This window comes from Solanum lycopersicum, chromosome 12 (genome assembly GCF_036512215.1).
Source record: "Solanum lycopersicum chromosome 12, SLM_r2.1".
Classification (NCBI taxonomy): Eukaryota; Viridiplantae; Streptophyta; class Magnoliopsida; order Solanales; family Solanaceae; genus Solanum; species Solanum lycopersicum.
This window is the reverse complement of record NC_090811.1, coordinates 66230186-66254378: the sequence shown is the minus strand read 5'-3', so window position 1 is coordinate 66254378 and position 24193 is coordinate 66230186. Positions and strand designations below refer to the sequence as shown.

At 30.9% G+C, this 24193-nt stretch overlaps 3 protein-coding genes and 1 non-coding gene across 16 annotated transcripts; 1 reads left to right on the top strand and 3 right to left on the bottom strand.

The window, feature by feature from the left end:
• Nucleotides 1-234: 234 nt before the first annotated feature.
• Nucleotides 235-4679, bottom strand: LOC101263886 (uncharacterized). The gene is made up of 12 exons (XM_004252718.5): nucleotides 4138-4679; nucleotides 3536-3710; nucleotides 3367-3450; nucleotides 3046-3287; nucleotides 2730-2949; nucleotides 2490-2654; nucleotides 2178-2309; nucleotides 1891-2004; nucleotides 1432-1479; nucleotides 1046-1124; nucleotides 646-702; nucleotides 235-482 (listed from the first exon to the last, which is right to left on the bottom strand). Exons 1-12 carry the CDS (start codon nucleotides 4284-4286, stop codon nucleotides 451-453), a joined length of 1497 nt encoding a protein of 498 aa, XP_004252766.1. The 5' UTR covers nucleotides 4287-4679; the 3' UTR covers nucleotides 235-450.
• A 1530-nt stretch (nucleotides 4680-6209) lies between these two features.
• LOC101263590 (uncharacterized) lies at nucleotides 6210-13032 on the top strand. Of its 13 annotated transcripts, none has more exons than XM_004252717.5 (10): nucleotides 6210-6561; nucleotides 6654-6693; nucleotides 7496-7535; nucleotides 7671-7765; nucleotides 8964-10044; nucleotides 10946-11177; nucleotides 11637-11772; nucleotides 12158-12252; nucleotides 12349-12472; nucleotides 12578-13032. In XM_004252717.5, the coding sequence occupies exons 1-10, from the start codon at nucleotides 6476-6478 to the stop codon at nucleotides 12641-12643; spliced, it is 1995 nt and encodes a 664-aa protein (XP_004252765.1). In that variant the 5' UTR covers nucleotides 6210-6475; the 3' UTR covers nucleotides 12644-13032. The 13 variants fall into 13 exon arrangements, 8 of the variants coding, with proteins under 8 accessions (XP_004252765.1, XP_069148492.1, XP_069148491.1 ...); XM_069292391.1 differs by having other exon boundaries at nucleotides 6255-6561; nucleotides 7680-7765; nucleotides 8967-10044; XR_011213162.1 differs by having other exon boundaries at nucleotides 6291-6561; nucleotides 11637-11740.
• A 154-nt stretch (nucleotides 13033-13186) lies between these two features.
• Nucleotides 13187-18458, bottom strand: LOC101263295 (triacylglycerol lipase OBL1-like). Its single transcript, XM_004252716.4, has 5 exons — nucleotides 18026-18458; nucleotides 16103-16296; nucleotides 15980-16013; nucleotides 13825-14447; nucleotides 13187-13553 (listed from the first exon to the last, which is right to left on the bottom strand). Exons 1-5 carry the CDS (start codon nucleotides 18342-18344, stop codon nucleotides 13281-13283), a joined length of 1443 nt encoding a protein of 480 aa, XP_004252764.1. The 5' UTR covers nucleotides 18345-18458; the 3' UTR covers nucleotides 13187-13280.
• Nucleotides 18459-23806: 5348 nt separating this feature from the next.
• Nucleotides 23807-23913, bottom strand: LOC112939955 (U6 spliceosomal RNA). The gene has a single exon (XR_003244885.1). It is a non-coding gene; the product is annotated as a U6 spliceosomal RNA (small nuclear RNA).
• Between the last annotated feature and the right edge of the window lie 280 nt (nucleotides 23914-24193).

Sequence of the window (24193 nt, the reverse complement as noted above, 5' to 3'; positions counted from 1 at the left end):
AAACCATATGATAAAAACTCATTGTTACATATGCAATGCCTATTATTTACCTCAAATGAACATAATCTGTGTTACTTCTTCTGGTATAAACCAGTAGAAGTTTATCTCGCGCACAATAGGTGATGGCAAATCATGCTAGTTTTACCTCTCAGTCCATTTCTCATGTGCGCGAGCTTAATCCCTTTTAGTAGATCTTTACAAGACCTATAAAGGATGAGTCCTTTTGAGATACTATTCACAGAAAAACTGATATTTCCCATATATGTTTTCCTGTACATTTACCATTACATGGTGAAGGTCAGAGAGGATAAAAGTGAAACTCAAAAAACATATGAGAAATGTTGACTGTTTATTCCCCTTATATACACACAAGCAATTTCTGCTTCTTGTCCTCAGTAGAAAGGACATGCAAAGGGGACTCCAAATTCAGCTGTTCCTCTTTTGGTTGTCCTACTTTGTTGTGTCTTGCAAGTCTACACGACCTGTCGTTAAAGAAAAACACAGGAAGAATCAGCAGCTTTTAGCCAAGGAAGCTGAGAAACTTGTATAGAACAGAAGTAACATCATATGGTTTAGCAGCATTCATCGATATCTCATGGTTCGATTTTCAACTAGTGCATGTTTAGTCATGTAAAGTTATCATACCAAATAATGATACTAACGATGGAGGAGGTTTTGATCCATTTGAACTCGCGTCTATCCCTGCATGATGAAGTAGTGCCTTTGAAATTAGCAGTATATCAACAATGTATAGACAGTGTTACTCATGGAAAAACTTTACATTAGTGGCAAAAAGGGTCTAGAAATCTAAGTATGAGAATAATTTGACTACTTTCTTCAACCTTGGAAGATTTTTTCATGACGAGCAAATCTGATGCTGATTCTAACACTACATATGAACCTAAACGCTCTGATACCATGAGAAAAATAGGTTGGAGAGAAAATCAACAAAGTTTGAGAACGTGTTCAAGCAATGTCTTTCCGATCCTTGTGAACCGTAGAGATAACAATGACTTATTCACAACAATTCCAAAGGATAGCACACCTGAAGTTCCAGCTGATTTAAGGATGTCTGATTTCTTGTAAGTATATCCAATAAAATTGGCATCTTTTGATGTTAACATCTGCACGTTCGAATCGACATGTTAGGAACCAGTCCAAAAAATACTATATAGGGAGTTAACATCTGCACGTTGGAATCGTCATGTTGATACAGTTAGACCTCTTTCTAACAATCATCTTCAATGACAACATTTCACTTTTGTTTGGAGACTTTCATATTATGTTACTATATTGTGTGTTATCGATAACTACTTCTTGACAAACAATATCGTTATAGAGAGGCTTAACTGTACTTGCACTATAACATTGAGTTTTCGTTTTTTTTATGGGACGGAGTCAAGTAATGCATAGTAAACTTGTAACCATTACCTTTCGCCAGGGTCCTACTCTTGGTGTTGTCGATTGTGTACCTTCTACCTATAAGTGAAACAAAGTTAGCATATGTAAAGGAAAAAAGAGGTAAGGAAAATCTCACATGAACTACTTGAATTAATGTGGAGAACAGAAGGATTATGGAAGTGAAATGCAGGAGAATGATGACTTTATAAGAAGTCGAAAGGGAGATATCTGTTTATACTGCTCGGAAATAGCCATGATTCAACAGATCAAGTTCATAAATGATGAATTAGTAGAATTGCAGGTTCAAGTTACAAAAGTAACGAAAAGGTGGTTGGTATCTTCATGATTTTCGAAAATGTCACTCTCATCATGTGGAAAAAGGATGACTTCTAACTGGTCTCACTGTCACGAACTGTAATTTACAACGACTACACCCTCCCTAGAAAGTAAAATGAATACAGTAAGGGTTCGATAAGCAAGAATACTCACTTCAGGGAACTTCTCAAAATTCTGAGTGTCTAATTCTCCAGTAACAATGGGTTTGTAGGCAGCTTCCATTTCGTATAGTGCATCCCATTTAGTTCCTTCGAACCAAGGATGAGCCTAGAAACATATTCACACATTCAGAGGAAGAAAACCACAAAAATAGAGACGTCGTGACAGCATACTAACTTGTACCAGAACTTTGAAAAAAGGAACATATTCCATTTTTAATTTGTCTGAAGACGGTTTTTTCACAGTTAGTTGATTGGTTCATCTGTTTCGCCGTTATTTACCTTTATTTCTTCCACTCCTCTAGTCCCCAACCTTGATTCAACATCACACAACAAACGACATATCAGATCCTTAGCCTCATCTGATACTTTTGGTTCTTCCGGGAACTTCAAGCATGCTCTCCAATTGATAATCTGATACATATAAAGAAAGATGAAGGATACTTGTAAATGCTAACAGGATGCTGAGCACAAGTTTGAAACTCATTCCTCTTGCCACCGAACAGATCTTCAATGAATGCAGAAGATCATTCTAGAGTCGTCATGTGTGGAAGGAACTATCTTATGTTTACCATCAAATAAACATTGAAGTACCTTTCGACATGTGAGTCTTGGATCTTCTGAGCAGAAGGGAGGATATCCTACGAGCATCTCGTACAAGATTGCTCCCAATGACCACCAATCACACTCCATTCCATATCCTTTTTTCAACAAAACCTCTGGTGCCATGTAATCAAGAGTACCTACAGTAGAATACGCCTACAGAAGAGTTCCGCTGATAAGTTAACTCAATCATGGCATACTCAATCCACAACATGGAGTACAAGTACATACCAGGGCACGACGATTTCGTTTCCATTCTTGTAATTGTTCTTTTGGCATTAACCATGGAGCTCTATCACTGTCAGCAGTCTCAGTTAAAGACTTTTGACTTGTCAAATCTTCATCTTCCAACAGCGATGAATATTTACTTTCCAGTGGTTTACATAAACCAAAATCAGAAAGCTTTAAATGTCCATTTTTGTCCAGTATAAGGTTATCAGGTTTAATATCCCTGAAAACAGAATAATTGTAGACGACTAAGCCTGCAAATTTTCGCGTACATGTAACAACAGAAATGATAATGTCAATTGATGCATTGTGCAGATACCTGTGTACATAATTGTGCTGATGAATAGAGTGAATAGCTAATATACTTTCTGCCATATAGAACTGCGCGACGTCTTCAGAAAGAATGTCTTCTCTCATGAGTAAGGTCATAATGTCACCACCAGGTAAATATTCCATGATAAGGTATAAGAAATCTGAATCTTGGAAAGAATAGAAGAGTTTCACGATGCAACGACTATCTACCTCCACGAGCAAATTCCTCTCGGATCTAACATGCTCAACCTGAAAGAATCAGATGAAGTTTTTATGTATATCAGCAACACTTGGATTGATGATCAGAAATTTCTTCATCAACATTTACCTGTCCTCGACTAAGCATCTCTGATTTCTTCAACTTCTTCATGGCAAAAACATCACCAGTACTTTTAAATCGACACAGTCTGACCTGTGTTAACAAATTGACACCATGAAAACATGTATTACGGAAAACAGTTGTATGAAATGGAGTTGTAAAAAGACAATGTATGTACCTCTCCGAATGCGCCTTTACCAATGACTGTTAACAGTTCAAAGTCATCAATTCCAACTTTATGCCTCTGTAATCTCATAAACTCAGTCTCCCTCTTCTCCAAATTCCTCAGCATCTTCTCTTGCTCATCATCCGGTATCTGTGCTTCTTGTGCCTTCCTCTGCAACGTTCTTCGCCTGAAACACACAACCATAACAAGAAAACAACTAAAAAGACAAAAACACAAACTACACATATTGCATAAATACAAACAACTACGTCTCAGTCCCAAACAAACTAGCTATATGAATCTTCATTGACGAAGTCAAAGTACTACAACAACAACATAGGCCGTATAATCCCACAAGTGAAGTCTCCTCATAGACAAGATAGAGAGGTTGTTTCAGATAGACTCCCGGCTTTAAAAAGGCATTTTCAAACAGTTTGAAAAAGGAGAAAACAGATACCAGAGCAGTAACATCAACGAAATAATACAAAACAGAAAGCAGTACACAACAGACAAAATAAAGAACAGTAACAACAATGAAATAAGTACAACAAGTTTTCTACATTGCCAACATATATAAATCTAATCAATTCACAATCTGACGTTAGAAAAAGAACCTTTCTTTGCGATCCTGCAAGCCTTGCAGATAATTCTTGTAATGATTCTCAATTATCTTCTTAGCAGCAGCTGATTTTTGTCGAGTTACCGGTGATGAAACAGAGAACTCTGGCTCTAATGAATTGAACACTTGATCAGCTCCTTCCATTTGATCCAAACTAAAACTTCCCAGATCCCAAAATCGAATAAAAAACAAAAGAATATACAAAGGGTGTCTTGTTAAACAACAAAAAAAGATAAAAAGATTCAAGATTTGAAGTCAGTTGATTTATAGTAACAGTAAATTCAGTTAACAAAAGACTCTATTTGTCTGTTTCTTAGTATATAACATAAAAAGTAAAATGAAAGAAGATGAGAATCTTGAAAGTTCATGAAGTTGGAAGCAAATTGAAGTTAAAAAAAAGAAGAGAAAATTGGTGTTTGTCAGTGTCAACAGAGCCTGCTAAATCTTGACAGTTTTGGTTGGCTGTCAACTGGCAATTGTACAGATGAATTAGCTGTATTGGCATATGAGATTTGCTGAGAATGGAGTGATAGTGACTCCAATAATCATCAGTGACAAATCAAGATTTTTGTTGTCAGTGGCGGAATCAAGATTTTTATCACGAATAATTCAAAAAAGAAATACTATCTCTGTCTCATTTCATGTAACATTTTTCGTTTTTCGAAAGTCAAACTGTTCAATTTTAACCGAATATTTACGTATGGAATCTTCAATTTTTTTTAAATGAATTTGTAAATTACGTAAAGAATACTATAACTCACAATAATTGATAATTCAAAATGTTAAAAAAATTTATGAAAAATATACTAAAAAATAGACTTATTTAAATCTCAAAATGTAAAAAAATGTCATACAAAATGAAATGAAGAAAATATATATTATATGTGCATAGAAATATAAATTTGACCTAAGATAAAATGTAATTTTTCGACGAAGAGAGTTTATGAACCTAGTGATGTAACCACATGTAGTAAAGGGTGATCCACCAGATACTGAATTTTCAACTAATGGTGTTTGAAATTAAAAGATTACTAATACTCTTAATTAATGGTTGACTTTGATTAAAAAGGCAAATAGGTAAAAGTGTATGTTAATGTTTTAATTCAAGGACCAACTTAATAGGATTATAATAAATTGGATTACAACATTTATAATACCACTCACAAATAGCAAGTTGTACATTTTTAATAGTGGAAGTAATTATGGAATAATTAAGCAATTAAGTTCAAGTTCTAATTAATAATTTATTGTTTTAACTTCTAAATAAGGGCTACAAGTATTACACCCCAACGAGATATAATTACTTTCTTCGTTTATTTTTACTTATTATTATTCGTATTTCAATAATAAAATCGCAATTTTTTATTAATATAATAATAATTATCAAAATTTAGTAGTATTTTTTTTTGAATAATTTGTAGTATGCACATCTAAAGAATAATTACGGTGAAAATAGTAATACATTTTTCTGATGGGCAACTTTCACATATAGCAAATAAAAAATTTATATTTGTATGCTATTGCAAACTTTGCATAATTGCGCTCCATAGCAAACATAAAACTGTATAATTTGCTATACATATACAATTGTATAATTCGCTGGCCTATTTCGCTGCAATTGTATAATTTGTTTTGCATACAGTTAAATCGAATTAAAATGTATGTATATTGCATAATTATAAGTGTATAACAAGTAGATATATGTTTTTCTCGCTTTATACAAAAACAGAAACACAATATATACACTTCTGTTATATAAAGCTAGAGAAAATTGTATTTCACTGCAATTGTATAATTCGTTGGCCTTTTTCTCTGCAATATTTGAAGTAAAATGTTTGTAAATTGTATAATTAAGTGTATAACACGAAGATATACATTTTTGCATGTGTATATACAATTTTCTCTCGCTTTATACAAAATAAAAACAGAATTATACACTTCTGTGTATAAAGCGAGCGAGACTGGAGAGTGGCGAGCGAGATTTTTGGGAGAGAAACGCTGACAAATTTTAGCTAATGCTTGCTATGGAGCACAATTAAATCAAACCCTAGTTATTTCATTTAATTTAGGTTATTAGTTTGCTATTATATACAATTTTTCCTCTCTGAATGGTGTCAAAACGGGTCGGGTCGGGCCGCCGCCATTTTCAAGTTTTTTCTGCAACTTGAATGTTTCGACTGTCTTAAGTTGAAGCTTTTCCCTATAAATCAATGGCGTTTCAACTCAAAACCCGACCCGAACCCGTTTATCTGCCTTCATCATCTTCCCTTGTTTTTTGAATTGACAGAACTGAACTTTCTACGGTAAGTAGTTTTTTTTTTCAATCAGAAACAATGGAAAACGTAAAGCTTCACGAAGAAGAAGGTTCAGCAATTGTAGCTCTTGGCTCTTTGTTAAAGCTTACTGAAGTTCATCTTTCGTTAGCACTCTTTGCACCCTTTTTTAAAATTTTCAATGTCTAAAATTAGCTTATTAGGGCAAGTGAATGTTCAAACTTTTTTTTTTATGCAGAGATTATTCGCAAGAAGGGAAGGTTTTGTTGGAATCTGCGGTAAGCTTAGCTGCCCCTTTTGATTGTTTCAACTGGGTATGTGCATAGTAGAGCTAGAAGCCAAAAAAAATTGAATTTTTATAACGCGCGTTGTAGTTTAAATTGGCTTCCATAATGAAGGGGATAAAGTGTATTCATTGACTATGTTGCTCGGACTCTCCAAAAATGTTGCTGCGCCCGTGTAGGATCCTCCAATATGTACTCATTTGGAGGATTCAACACGTACAACGTGGCATATTTGAAGAGTCGGAGCAACATAGTTCATAGATAAGAACTAGTTTGGAATTTGAAGCTTAGTTAATGCAGACACTACATATCATAATGGAAATATGTATATGTGTGTGTATGTATATATACTCTCACTCTCACGGGGCTTTGGTTGGACAGAAAAGGTTGTACAATATGGGATGTGTGGTTATATGACCAAGTCACAAGTTCCGAACATGACCTTTGAAACAAGGTTTTCACGTAATTGATGTAGGATAGAGAGAAGTATGTCCATTACAACACGGAGTTTCAAAGATGAAATACTGATTTTTTGGACATCAAAGTTATATAGCACACATGGACATGCCCCTCCTCTAGCTCTCTGACTGTTGAACCAAGTCTTTATTTAGGTGGAGAAGGGTAGAGCGGTACGTCCTTTACTAACTGAGTTTCAAAGCTGAAATGCCGAGTTTTGGGACATCAAGATTAGTGCACACAACTCACTAGCACACACACTCTCCGACTCTTTAGGTTGTAGCTTGATTTTGTTTATGGATTATGCATCTCTATAACCTTTATTTATTTATTTGTGCAGAACACTGATGTCTACAAAAGTAATGCATCCCCACTAAATGGTAAGTACTACGTTGTATCATAAGCTAATTTCTAGTTACTTATTACATTTGATATTTGGGTTACCGGGGAAACACTGGAAAATTAGGAGTAAACTATCTTGTACTTTATATAGTTAATATGCAGTTCTCTTTTAGTCTTGGCAGATTTTGGCTCTTTACTGGAAGATTTGGAGCTTGCCAGACAAATGAATGAAATGGGCCTTCCTGTTTCATTCCACACTAAAAAGGAGGTATCCAGTTTTCTAGTATAACTTGTTTGATTTTCATATGTTGTTTTTTATAAAGTTCTAGCTCCAAGTAGTATACCTCTATAAATCATTCCCATAAATAATTGTGCCACGCTTTAAGGTGCTTTGTTTTGGTATCTTGATGCATTCCTAAGTTTGCTCATATTCTGTCTCTGGCTCTCTGCATAATTTCTATTTCATTGTCTTCTGAAAAACATAGGAAAGTTACAGGTTCTGTTTTCGAGTACTGTCCCAGGTTTTTTAGATAGTGAGACTGATTTTTCGATGGTACTGTTTTTTCAATTGAGAGGTAGTCTTTTTAAAAGGTTGCAACCTGAAGTACAAATAGTACAACTGTAAGTCAGGTCCTAAATTGATTAATAGAACAGGGGTAGGAAATATTCACTCATGGTATGTTGACTGAAATCCTTATTTCTTTCAAGCTCCTGTAACAGATCTTCATTAAATGATTCAATTTTATGTTCAAACTTTTCAATGAAACTCATTCCTATTACCAAAAAGAATGTTGAAAAAATACCCAAGGTGTAGCGTACTGGTCAATGAAGTGGATTGATATCTGTGAGCTTTCAGGTTCAAATCCTAGCAGGAGGAAAAATCACTCGGTGATTTCTTTTCATTTATTCAAGCCTTGCTAGGCAAAGTTACCTGGTACTTGTGTTGGTGGCAGGGGTGACACGACAGTGTTAAAAAAAAGACATGCGCCTTAGACCCCTAAATTTAAGGGGCCTCATTTCTAATAGTAATAGGTTATAAGTTATTATTTCTTAATAAATATAGAATATATTGGTAGAAAAAGCAAACTTTTTATGAAAAATATAGAAATTATTAGAAGAAATTTGATTATGAAAAATAATTTAAAATAAGAATGGTTGTATTATCAATTGAAAACTAGAAGAAAACAACTATATAAAAATTATTAACAATTCAAGTTTAAGTCCCCGTTTAATTTTTGCTTTAGGCCATTAATATGTTTGAGTCGCTCCTGGTTGATGGGAGATAGCGGGTACACCTGGAATTTGTTGAGATGTGAGCATGTTGGCCTAGACACTATGGTTAATAAAAAATAAAATCTGTCCAATGAAAGCATGGATTCTAGAAATCTGATTTCCTAGACTATGTTGCTGTTTTGCACTAATGTATGGGGTGTAACTTCTTTCCTGTATCTCTTTCTCTATTCCAGCAGAAGAGAAATCGAACAGTTAAGGGAAAAAGAAAGGATGGAAAGAAGAAGATTCTTTCGTCGTGCGAGAATACCCAGGATGAAGTGCTAACTTCAATACAAGAGCTGAAGGAAGAATTTGAGCCTAATGGTACTCTGCATGGCAACTCAAACAAGGATTCTTCCTACTTGTCACTTCTTGGACAAAGGGAATTCTCATCCTTCTATACTGGGGATGGTGATTATCATCGTCTTAATGGTGGAGAGGAAGGTTTGAACAATTTGAGTGCTGGTAGTGCTCACACATCCCTTGAATGCATTGATTGCAATCAGCAATCGGGTCTTAGTCTGGATAATACAAAGGATAATGTCTCTATATGTGAAAAAGTTCAAGTGGAAAAAGATGTTGGAGTAATGGTTGGCTCGAGTGTGGAATGTGGAAACCATGCAGAAAGCTGTCCAAAAAATAGCAATGTTGACAGTAGATGTATCAGTGGAGAGGCATCAAATGGTCATTGTGAGGGAAATCCCTTAAATGGAGAGCAGATGGAGTATGCCTGTATGGAATGTTCTTTATCTGCAGAGCAAGTGGAGTCTATTGCTACACAATCGGCTGAACATTGCACAGAAGATGGGCTACTCTTCGATGTTGTCGGTGAAGAATTAAATAGTTGTAAAGCAACTAATAATAATTGTGAAGGAACTACTAATGATTGGAGATTTTATTGGGACAATGATTACCAAAGGAACTACTTTTATAACATTGTGACTATGCAATGTACTTGGGATCCACCTCCAGGAATGGACGACCTGATATTTACTAATTTTACCACCAAACAACCAGAAACAGCACTTGAGATGGTGGAGTTGGATGATGCAGATTTAAAAGAATCTAATGATCTGCAAACTTCTGCAAGTCTACCGTCTGAGCTTGATATTGCAGATGGAATTATAGAGGATGATGTATTGTTGGACAGACAGCTCGATGAATTAGAAGGAGCGGGACAATTTGCTGACAATTTGTGTACTCTTAGCTCTACAAAACAGAAAAAGAGAGTCAGAAAAACTAAAGCCAAATGGAAGTTGCCAACCGAAGCTCAAGGTTTGTGAACTGGAGTGTTCCTTCTCTTGCCTTACATTTATATGCTTTAATTTACCTTGCATATTTTTTTTGAAGGTAACATTTTTTGTATAGCTATTTGCTGCATAAAAGCTGCAGTGTCCATAATTACAAGGGAATATAGGGAGATACTAAGCTATAACCTGCTTACAGAGATCCTAGAACATCAAAAGAAGATTCCAGCTCTTCCATATATTCATGTTTACACCAAAAATAGAAAAGGGCTAGGCACTTCTAATATTACCTGACATTAACTTGTCAATTCTCCATCTTGGATGTGTATGAAGATTGGTGTAATCAAATATGAATTGTTGGTAAGCATGCTCATGAGTTCTGAGCCTGATTTAATAGTAACTAGTAACCCTGTGTGATTCTGGACTTGGTCGTGCCATACCGTGTTCTTCCTGAGTGCAGCTGAGAACCTTCTAGAAGTAACTATTAGTTTATCGCTGGATCCCTGTTTTAAGTCTTTCTTTCCAACAGTGTTGTCAACTAGAGGGCTATATTTTGTCAGGTTGAACTTAACAATTGTAAAATTTGATAACTAGCATATACTTCTCCTGAGAATTTCTGCTGATTGTAGCCTAAGTTTAGAATCTCTTTCTTTAATGACTACGCTTGTAGCAAGAGTTGAAATCATTTTGATAAACTGTCTGAAACAAGAAAGTCTTTTTTCGGGATTGCTGGCTTTATTGAATAAACTACTTCAACATTGGTTACTTTGCGTCACTTCCATCTATATTTACATGTCTATTATCATTCTGTAACTCCTTATATGTGTCGGATCTATGAATGGTTCTAGCTAACTAAAGTTTGAAGATCCTATTATCCTTGGTTAATGAATTTTCATTTCTTTTCTTTTCTTTTCTTTCCTGGTCCATAGAGCTGGAATTCTGCAATACTAATGAAGAAATATCTCCCAGTTTGAACAAATATTGGTGTCAAAGGTATCTATTATTTAACAAATATGATGATGGTATAAAGATGGACGGAGAAGGATGGTTCTCAGTTACTCCAGAGGCCATAGCCAAGCATCATGCACTTCGCTGTGGTTCTGGTACTATAGTGGATCTCTTTACTGGAGTTGGTGGGAATTCAATTCAATTTGCTATGAGGTGAGTACAGCCGCGTTTCATTTCTGCTTTTGGTATGTGCTATATTAGTCCTTGGATTCTTGTGAATGCAAGTATGTCATCTCAATCCCATTGTTAATGTGCAAAGGTCAAAAATCCTTGGACCTCATATTGGATCTTGGCATCTTGTGCTTCGGGTCCTATAATTATTTTTGCTACACTTGCGTCCTTAGTTCCCTGTACACTACCTTTGAGGACTTCGTCTGCACATGAAGGATACTGCTCTGCTAATTGCTTTACATCTTCATTGTTGACATAATGGGATACTATTTGGCTTTACTATAGGAATATTTCTTTTTTTTTTATCAGTAAACGAAAAATATCTATAGAAAGTATTTATGCATCACTTGTTCAATGCTTTATTTATCCATCCTAGCATGGCTAAGTATGTGGATACGTTTTCTCAGTGACAGCACACTCAAATACCAGCTGTTATTGCAGGAGTAAGCATGTCATTGCAATCGATATTGATCCAAAGAGAATAGACTTAGCTCAATATAATGCTGCCATCTATGGAGTTCGTGACCAGATAGACTTTATTAGAGGTGATTCTTTTGTTTTGGCTCCTAATTTGAAGGTAACAAGTTTCTCTATTTTCAAAAGGTGAATAAATTATATATTTATAGCAGAAGTCTTCTTTCATTGTTCTTATGGATGCTTTGGCTGCTTCTTTCAAAGAAGGTTGAGAAATTCTTTGTTTAGCCATTGCAAGAGAGTGGTCTTTCACTTCGTGCTACTATTTTCTTCCTGATAAATAATTCAACAGTAGAATTCTTTTTCACAAATCCCTGCTGTCAGATTTAGTTTGTTCGTGTTTTCTGTGTGATAGTTTGTTTCAGCTTTGATGACACTCTTAGTTATTTTCTTTGATCGTGGAAATCGTATTCAAGTTTTGCCCTCTCTCTTTTCTTTTTCTCCTCTACCTACTTTCAAGATTTAAAATTGTCTTAGCTTTGCTTCAGGCGGATGTAGTCTTTATGTCACCACCTTGGGGGGGACCAGACTATTTGAAGGAAAGAACATTTGACATGAAAACCATGCTTAGGCCGCATGATGGGTATGCAATTAGTTTTTCCTCGAGACTTCTGCCTCGGTTCTTATATTTCTCAAACAGTACTTCTGACATTGTGCATCTCTTTGTCTATTACCACAGGAACTTCCTCTTCAGCATTGGCAGGGGAATCGCCTCCAAAGTTGTCATGTTCCTCCCAAGAAATGTCGATATCAATGAGTTGGCAGAACTGTCACTGTCCGCGAATCCACCATGGTCATTAGAGGTATTCATCCAGCATTCAAAACTGTTTAAAGTTACGAAGAGAATGGGTTTCACTGTGATTGACTCATACACTGTATTTTAACTCTGGTACTGCATATGTCTTCAGGTGGAGAAGAATTACTTAAATGGCAAATTGAAGGCCATTACAGCATACTTCTGTAAACCTTCCTGATAAGCTGTGGTTGCATAAATTTGGTAATCTCTTTTGCTACATCAGATTGATTTAGGAATAGCCGATTTTCTTGTTTTTTCATGTATATTAGCTCGTGGATCTGACGCCAAGATACATGTATCTAGTGTGATTCACATGTATTTGATATACATACGAATCTCGCTCGCCTATATCTCAATTTTGTGTATCTAGTAGCAAAAATACATGTATCTAAGTGTATGATACGTAGGAAACTCTTAATTAGTGGTAAGATAAGTAATATTTACGAATCTCCCTCGCCTATCTCTCTATTTTGTGTATCTAGTAGCAAAAATGCATGTATGTAAGTGTACGTAGGGAACTCTTAATCAGTGGTAAGATCAGTAATATTTACGAATCTTGCTCGCCTATCTCTCGATTTTGTAATATTGTCCACAATTTTTGTAATGTTCAAATGTTTCTTTCTTTTCTTATGGTGGGTTAAAGCAAAATAGCTATAGCATACCATGTCGTGCTCAATCGAATAATGATACGATTTGAAGAAACCGTAATAGCTCACTAGTGTTAGCCTGATGACATCGAAAACATATTAAAATTTTAATGAATTTTGTAACATCAACCTTTAAAAGAGTATAATGGAACAAATATGGGTTACAAGTTAATCTTGTTTAAGACCACCTTGTGATTGAGGAAGATGAAGATTAGTTCCTAAACGAGTAAGATTAACGTAATCTACTGGACCATGAGCCGATAATCCTGGAATAATTAATCCCACCATTCTAAAAATCATCTCAGACCAACTTTGTTTGTAATCATTTCCCTTAATCCAAGGGAGAATAAAACTCCTAATTAGCTCAAAAACACCGTTCAACACCTTTGGTAAAACCCATAGCAATGAGAAGTAATTCTTGTTTGGTTCCTCCTCCAAAACCTACAATTAGTAACAAAATTAAGACAATTTTTTTTAATATTAGCTGTTAAAATATGATCGAATTTTTTTTTTTATGTAGCTTCTGAATATCTAAAAACTAAATATATTGACGCTCGTACTCTAATCTCCACTAGTTATGAATAGTGAACATTCATACTCATTATCTTAAAATTTCTAGATTATAAGCATGACAAGTCCTTGCAAGAATAATGATGTAATTTACTGAAACTTCTGAATCGATCGTACTGTACAGATAGATTAGAAAGTTTACCTTGCCACAGTAGAGGCTGTTGTAGTACAAACATGATCCGAAATGCTTGAAGAATAGTGTTTTGTCATCATAGGGCAATCTTGGCACCATATCATTGCAATAAACATACCTATAATATTTCACATCAAATTTCTTCAATTTCTCCATCATGAATCTCCCAAATTGTTCATCTCCAACTCTTGGTTGGCCAAAAGTGTAAACTCCTTCCAATTTATCTAATAGCCATTCTTCTTCATGTAAAATTAATATTGATGCAAATAATATTGCTAATGCACCACCTAAACTATGTCCTGTTACTATAAACTTTGCTTTTTCATTTTTACTCAATATTTTCTTCAATTCTTCTCTTATTTTATAATATGCAAATTCTTTAGAATTACTATTATTTTGATCTTGGTTTATTTGTTTGGGCCATCCAATGGGCTTTTGTAACCCTAGGGCTTTCATAAAGCCTGCATGGATTTTACCAAGGCCTTCAAGTTCATACCATGATAAATCTATATCTGTGATCCATGCATTTGCATTAAATGGGCTTGTCCCTCTAAATGCTACCACAATTAAATTTGGATCTTCAATTTTGTCTTGAAACATTATGGCTTGAGTTGAATATTGTTCCTCATAAGCTACAAAAAAATAAAATAAAAAAAGTTAAATCGGGGTACGGGAAGGGGAAATAGGAAACGGGATTATCACAGGGGAGTTTAACCCCCTCACCGATAAGTTGAAAGATCAGGCAGTCAACCAACTCAACTACAAAAGAACAGTGAAAATCGAGTGTGTTTTTGAAGAAAATATTTACGTATACAATGTATATCATTATAGGCGGGAATAAAAAATTCGAACGAGGGATTAAAGAATGCATTGAACAAGTTATATATGTGCAAACTTTTTTAAAATGTATATATATTGTATATCTTTTTGTCGATGAAGGGAATTTAATTGAAGCTTTGATACGATATGTAATGATAGTATAAATTAATTTTTGACCATACATATATAATCTAATTTTGTATCCAAATTTAAGTTTACTATAGAAGAAAAACCAAACACTATTGTATTGGAAATAGAAATTAGTGTAAATCCAAAGAAGTGGGATATTTTTTAAAATAAAATCTTGATGTTCGTATCTCGATTAATTTTATGATATACTTAACAGTTTTCATCGACAAAAAATATCAAATACTTTTTTTTAATAAATAAGTGTTGATTAGGTCTTGACTCAAATATAAAGTTCAATGTTATTTTGAAATTAATATAAGAGGTTGGTGCTAATAGATCAAGGCGTACTTTTTGGATCACTCAATAAAATATAGCAATATTCATTGTATTAAATTAATTTATGATAGCTAATTGCACATACATCAAAGTTTTGATTTCTTAAATAACGCTAAAAGTTAAAAAAAATTAACACTAATTTTATTATTAATTAAATACAAGTAGTTACAACTAGATTTTAAAATTAATGTAATTAATGTACTTAGAGGACATCACTTCAAATCACCTAAAATGGAATCTATACTCTTAATTATATACTTCCTATATCCGGTATTGTTTGTCATGATTTTCTATTTTTAGAGTCAAATTATAAAAACTTTGACTAACATTTTTAAATGTATTTTTTCATCATATTATACTTAAAAAGTTGTAATTTACAGTACTTTTTATTTTAGAATATCTAATTTTTTTTATTTAATATATCGAATTAATATTTACGTCAAATTACTTTTCGATAAGCGCAACATGACAAACAATTCCGGACGAGGGAGTAATTAGTTTAAACTAATCACCTACCTAGATTACTAATTTTTTTCACCAACCAACATTTCATTTTGCGTTTACTCAGAAAAGTAAAATGTTGTTTATAATTATTTTCTATTTTTGAAATCTTCTTAATTAAGTTTGAAATAGAATACAAAAATACATCTAACACATATATAAAATTATTTTCATTATCAATAATTCAGTATATATAAGTAAAATCCTATTATAATTTGCACCTGAACGTAATTATTTGAACAAATCTAATCAATTCATGAAAAATAAGATTTGGTCATTTCACTTGAATTTAAATTAATTATTTTATTAGCTATATTCATTTTAATCTGTTCAAATTCAATTCTTTTCGCTACTATTAAAAAGATAAACATCGACTTACCGTTCCAGAAATTATACAACCCCAAGAAATGCATCTGCAGAAAAAAAAACAATTTATTGAATATTTTGTCAGTATTTTTTTTAATTTTTTTTTAAAAAAATATTATAAAGAATAATAATTTACCTGCCAATGCTTTTGAATTACTGTCTTATTTAGTGCTTCATTTTCATATGATAATTTAGCAGCCATAATTGACACGTGTCGATTATATCTTATGTCCCCAATTTTTATTTTCTTGTCTAATTCCACCCTTAAATCAAGATTTCCGATCATCGATTTGAATTTTTCCGATGACTTTTCCGGCCTTACCACTTTTCCTACAATCGTACGATGAGATATATTATTTATATACACTGACAGTATCAAGAATTTATAATAATAGTGAATATTAAATAATGAACATAAAGAAAAAAATAATTAATTTTGAAATCCACATCATGATATTTTTATTGTTCAACTTAATTTTCTTTCTTGGGTCGTGGTGAGATGGTTGGAATCCCTCTATGTATTTGTAATAAAAAATTTCAATATAAAAATTCAGATTTAATTAAATCACAATGCAAATATTAAATATCAGATTAAAAAAACTGAATTTTGTTTTGTAATATTTCAATGTGGTGAATTCTTTTATTCTTGTAGGATTATTGTGACATTTTTATTCAATTACGAAGCTTAATACTATACTCTATAATTTTGCCCTTAATTCTATCAAAATAATAATTAAAAAAAAGGGGTCTAGTTTTTAGATATTTCTTTTATTTATTTTTACTTATTCACTATTTTTAAAAATAAATTTTTATTTTTATTTATCAAAACATATAAAAATGATAATTATTTTCCCTCTTTTGCACTCAATAGAGTATTAATTATTTATTTCTCAAATCATTTTTCAAGACCTGATATTATACATTAATTACTAAGAATATTGTGATAAAATATGAATATTAACTATTAATTTTTAAGAAACGTAAAAATATTAAAATCGACAAGTAAAAATAAGTTTGACGGAATATTATCTTTAGCAAGTCAAAGAAAATTTATATTTTCAAACTTGTAAATGAGAATTAATGCATGTCTTGTTTAGGTACTATGCATGAACTATGCATTTTGATTTCATTTTACTTGCATGTATATAAACTCTAAAAAAAATCAATTTAATTTCCACCAGAAAAATTTTGAAAATACATCTTCTATTATAAAAATAAAATAAAAAAATTAAAATTGAGAAATCTTAAAATGGAAGTATTTTAATTATATTGATCAAACATAAAACAAAAAATTGGATTATTGTTTAGAAAAAAATTTCAAAAGTTTAACAGTTGATATGACATGCCACATCATCTTTCCAGCACCAAAAAATTGATTTTCCAACTAAAATATAGTTCATTTTTGGGGAAAATTGTATATATCAAGTGGCATTACTTAATAATATAGTTTAACTATGTTTTTCTTTTAACCCTAGGATGACCGTAACTGCTACGATTTCTGTCCTTCGAATGAAAATTGGGTAAATCTCATTTCATAATAGCCTATAAATTATATAGGAATATAAACGACACTAGATAAGCCCTATGTGACATACTCAATTTAGAAGGAATTGAAGAGAGATCGATCCATAACAGCTACGACCTTCGTCCTCAAATAAAAATTGGGTAAATCTCATTCCATAATAGCCTACAAATTATACAGGTATATAAACGGCACTAGGTAAGCCTTATGTGACATACTCAATTTAGAAGGAATTGAGGAGGGATCGATCCTGGATCATTTGTGTGGAATATAATCACCCTCCAAACCAACTGAACCATCTGGATGAACTAGTTTAACTAAGTTGATAAATCATCCAGCACTAAAAAAAAATATGAATTTCCAAAAGGACATTCATCGCCGAAAAGACTAAATTTATCCAAAAAATTTCACCTTTTTAAAATTTTTCAATAGTGATCATTTGATAGCTCAACTCTGAATAGCAATCGAAATAAAATTAAAGAGAGAATATATATATTATATATAACATGATAATTAAAGTCGAAATAATGTACATACCTTGAAATATATTGAGGAAAAGTTGAATAAAACCACCATTAAAAGAAGGATAATTCTGCAAAAGTTCCATAAAAGAACCTAAATTTTCCATAGGATTTTTGAACCAAAAGAACAATCTTTGCAACACAATGGAGATAAAAATGAGCCATCGTCGACGAAAACCTCGAATCGTCGATGCCACTCCGATCGATACATCGAAGAAATTTCTTTTATCTAAGTTACTAGAATAGAAAATACGAATAAAATCAAAGTAACTAGCTTCTTGTGCCTTTAATTCAAAGTAATCTTTACAAAATTCTTCATCATTATTGTTAGCCATAGAATATAGTTTGTTGTAACTTAGAAGAAATATATGTTATGAATAGTTCATGATGTTCTCATTTTGTCTATATTTATATATAAGTTGTATGGTCTTAAAAGGTGTGTTTGGTAGGAAGAAAAACGTTTTCGATTAAAACAAGTCATATATATAGTTATCTTATTTATTTTCTAGTGTTTTATAAATACGTAAAACAAAAAATTGTTCATTATAAATATTTGATTATAGTTAAGGAAAATTCTATGGTGATGATGATGATTGTGGCAGTGGCGGAGTCATATATAGTTAAGGGGTGTCGACCGACAACTCTTCATCGAAAAATTACATTGTGTAGCTAGAATAAAAATTATTTAATTTTTCTGTATATATATATATATTACATATTGACACTTCTTGACTTCTACACAATTTTATTTCTTAATATTTTGATACCCCGAAATAAAATTCTAGCTCCGCCACTTAATTGTGGAGTCAGAAGCGGAGACAACATATACATATTGGTACATGTAACATGATTTATCTGACTGATAAATATAAAACAATAGATCAGATGAAATGGTAACTTTAAAATATCATAGACAATAATTAGCATGGAAAATCATTCATGTATTTGTTTTCTCTATTTTCATTTAGGGAATTATTATTTTTAAAAATATTTTAATCAAGTAAATCTAAGAAAATTAAAAATTATTTTCTAAAAAACATTTTTCGTCATAACAAACACACCCTAATAGAGAGCTGAGATTTTCAATTAAGAAACACGGTTTACTAATTAATAATTCAATATATAAATAATCTAATCTCCACATATATATAATTTTTAAAATATATATATTATTGTCAATTGTCAAAGTTTGAGTTAACGTAAATAAATTCCAAGTACACGCCATGTCTTACTTTGTCTTTGGTTTAAAGATCCAAAGACCAATTAAAATGTTCAAATTATCAAAAATTATATTTAATAAGAAGTGTTTTCGGAAAAAAAAACTTTTAAAAATGACTTGTTTGCATGTATTTGGAAATTAATTTGTGCTTGGCCAAAATTTCAAAAAGGCTTCTGAAAAAAAAATTAAATTTTTGAAATTGTTTTTTATTATTATTCAAAAATAGTTTTTTTTTTCTGTTGACTTAACAAATAACTCTATATAATAGATATTTCTTTACAACTTTTTGAAAAGCTTACTATGATGATAATTCTTGATGTTTTTGAATAAAGTTTTTTGGATCGACATTTTAAAAATACAAATAAATATACCAAAGAAGAAAAGTAGATATAATATGCTAATATCAATTATGGCATTTGAAAGTTAACAATTTTTTTTAACTATTATTTTGTATATATTGATGAAAAATTGTAATTTAATATTATTATTGCAAGTTGTAGCTAGCTAGATTGACCACTTCATCAAGCTATGATGATTGGTAGAATTTCAAAGGAACTCAATTGTGTATAGTGTTCCTTCTTTAATTCTTTTACGGTGGTTGACGCGTTAATTGACAATTTTTTACTTCAATTTTATTATTATATATTTTTTCCATACTTATTTATATTATGATTAACTTAAACAAAACATCTAACGAAAAAAATTCATTTCAACCTTTACAAGATAAAAATAAAATTATGCATACATCATTCTGCTCAGATTTTATTTATAGAATAATACTAAATATATTATTATCGTTATATTTGGGATGGGGTTGTTAGTGTTGATTAACTCAATATGCTTTATTAGTTGTTAATTTGGTTGAAAAGGGTAACTTTTATCCATGTTTCTTTTTCATTTTCAATTTTCAAACTTTCATTAGAGACTTTCTAACTTCTAATTGTTAGGTACAATAACAAATTGATTTTTCTTATTGAATAAAAAATTCAAGATGGCTTTGGGGTTGTTAAATCGTACATGAGTTAATTGTAGACTAGTATTTTCAGATTTAATTAAAATGTATATATTTTATCATTGGAAACATCATGGCAATTACTAAGAAGTTAATTACTTGTAGTCATCATACCATCATTAAGAGATTTCGAATCGTAGCTATTATTTTTAACGAATTTTATCGTCGAATGTATCATGAATCTAAATTAATAAAGTTCAAAATAAATACCAAAGAAATAAAATCTATCGCTCTTCACTTTTAATTTCGTATTTGTGTTAGGATTTTCTAAAAGTAGATTATCACGTTACATATTAACATTCTTTAAGAACTCAAGCAATATAACTTTAAGATGGATATACTTATAGACAATATTGGATATTTGTCTTCGATTAAAATTACTCTATATATAAAGTTCAAAGAATAAAAAGAAAAAATAAATTAAAGTATTTATAATAGTAACTAGAAAAATATTCTTTTTTTTCTACGTTATATTGATATTCAATAGTGATAAAATTAAAATTCTAAACCTTGATTAAAATTGTCCACTAACATATATTCTTTCAAATTGTAATATTATTTTTCTATTCTTAGGCAATTTACAAATTATTTTCGATTCAAAAGAGGAATTTTGTTTGTAAAAAAGGAAAGAAAGCAAAAGGATAAATTAATATCTAACACTATGAAAAAACATAGACATTGAACTTAATTTGATTGAAATACTAGTTCATAAGATGAGAATTGTCTAAGATTATAGAAGAAAAATCATATTTAACGCACACATGTCCAAGAATGAATATCTATAGAGCCTATATGGTATGACATGGAATCGAACTTCAGATAAACTAAGAAATTGAAATAAATATGGGCTTTGATACCATAATTAAAAAAAGGAAAAATTACGTGGTTAAGTAAATTTATACTACTTGATTACTTGTCATAGCTATAGTTTGTTATAATTATCACTCGCAACTGACATTATACATTGATTACGCGGTTTGATTTTGAGTTTGTATAAATAGTCGCGTTTGTATATGTATAATTCGTCAAAATGTACAAATATATATGTATAATATACAATTATCTAACTGATATACATATACAATTCACCTCTCTCCCACTCGCTTCCCTCTCTAGCTCACCTCCCTAGCTCCTCTCTCTCCCAATCTCGCTTGCTATATATATATATATACAAATGCATATTATAATATACAATTATCTAATTGACATACATATATAATTCACCTCTCTCCACTCTCTGTCATCTCTCTTCTTTCCTCTCTATCCAAATCTCGCTTGTATATATACAAATACATATGTATAATATATAATTATCTAATCGATATGCATATACAATTCACCTCTCTCTCACTCTTTGTCCTCGCTCGTCACTCTCCTCTCTCTCCCAGTCTCGCTCGCCTCAAGCCTCCATATAATATGCAGTTACAAATTGTAATTATCAAATTATAGTTATGAAGAGTAATTAGGCTATTTTTGAGTGACTATATGTGAAAGTTCCTCAATATAAAATAAATGTTGAGCTTAACTTAAACTAAAATATAGCTGATAAGGTGAGGATTGTTCAAAATCACATAAGTATGACTATTTTGAAATTTAAACAGTGAGGGATCAAAGATAGCAAAAGAAAAATCTAAATTAAATATGATTTTGAACTTTGTCACACCTCAAAATGAACCAATGATTAATATAATTATTATTCTATAATATTCATTATTAATCAATTAATATATATATATATATATATATATATTTATTTATTTATTTATTTATTTATTTTTATTTTTTTTTAATTCTTAACAAATAATTTGGAGAATAAGTAATTAATATTAACAGTAAAATGTGGGGGAAAAGTTATTTTTTTAATAAAATAAATTCATTATTCATTTTTAGTTACTGTCATAAAAGAATGGAGAATTATCCATCTTCTATGATAAAAGAAAGAAACAAAGAAGACTTTATATAAATTAGGAAATTTATAAATGGAAGTATTTTATGGCTACATAGGATCAAACGTAAAGCAACAATCATTTGGTAGAGTTTTAAGCGATAATAGATATTCATAAATTGAATAATTATTCGAAAAAGAATTAAAAATTACAGATGATTTGACATGTCATATTATCTTATGTCAGTCTGCAATAAAAGAAGAAATAAAAAACATACTTCATAAATATTTTGAAATCTAAAAATGGAAAGCATTTATGGGTATATAGAATCAAATGCTAAGCAACATTTTTTTGGTAGAGTTTTAGGTGACAATAAACATTAGCAAATTAAATGATTGTTTGAAAAAAAAATTCAAAAATTTAACAAATGATATGGCATGTACCCAAAAAAAATTGAACTTAATTGAAATTTTTTTTAAAAATCATTTTACTAGTTATAGTTACTAGTAAAGTTCAACTTTTATTTATGATTTTAGAGTATTTTACCATGGTTGATAAAGACGCATTATAGTAGAGACAAATTTATAATTGAATTTATGAATTCATGAAAAATCACTAATTTTGATTCAAAATCTACATTTATTTATTAGGATCAAAGTTGTTGATGTCCGATTGTCATATTTATATTGAGAAGAATTTATCTTTACTTAATATTATACACTTTATTTATTCAAAATCTAATAAGCAATGAAATTATAATTCAAACCTATAAACTTAAAAATGTTAATGTATCCTTAAATTATAGCCTCTTTTTAAGATTTTGAACAATATATAGGATTTAGCTAGTTCATTGTGTTGGAATGTTAAATCTCTGTACTATGTTATTCGCGTTTTATGAATTGATTTTTGAAGTTGAGTTTGTCATTTAGTTCATTTTTTTTTTAACGTACGATTAAAAAAATATTTCAAGTTTTCAATTATGGTACGACAGAGATATCCACGTAGGATTAATCATTGGCCACGTAGACAAATGATCAAACGACATCGTTTCATGGTTCAAAATGTTTAAAAACAATATTATTATAAAAAAAACTACAATATCATAAAAGACCACCGCCAAAAATGTCAGTCATTCACATGGATTTATTGTGCATATTTTTTTATTCGTATTTCATGTCTGATATTTACGTTAGAATTTAATCAAATTTAATCTTATGTTTGATATTTACGTTAAAATTTAATTAAATTTAAATATGTATACTTTGTAACTCATTTTTTTACAACTTGATTTCTTTCATTCTCGAGAATTTTAAGCCGAGACATCTTATTAAGAGTAAAAAAAGATTAATAGTTCTTAGCTTGAAATCACTCCCTCCATGTTGGGTAAAATAATTGAGATTTTTTTGTGGATTTTAGTATAGAATTAATATTAAGTAAATCATATTTTTATTTACTCACTTATATTCTTAGTACAAATAATGGAAGTTGATTTACAATTTCTAGAACATGTGTGCATTATTTATAAAAAAAAATATGAGGAAAACAATCCATAGCTATTACTTTAGAAAAATAATATTACATCGATTCTAAAAAATCGCACGTAAAAATACATAATTTTGTAAAGAAATCATCATGAATACACTATTTTTTTTCAAAAACAAATAAAAATTAACCCTTTGAAAAAATTTAAATTATTTCTCAATTTTTGTGTGTTTTTTTAATTTGCGCAAAAATCATGCTAATCTTCTCTGCATTGTTTCAATTTTATCGAATGTCCCCGAAGGGACCATGGATTCACTATATAAAAACATGGTTATGAACTTTTATTACTCCTCTATAGTAGAGTACAACTTACATGGTATATATAAACTTTATAATTAACTATATATCATAAGAAGTGATTCTCTATATTATGTGTATTTGATATTTTCCTTTCTATTTTTACAACCCCACATGAATTTATACTAAAAACAAGAACTCATTATTCAATATTTTTCACTTAAACATGTAATCTATCTATCTATCTAGGGTTGAACACTTTGATGATAAGGGTAATTATAATTAGGT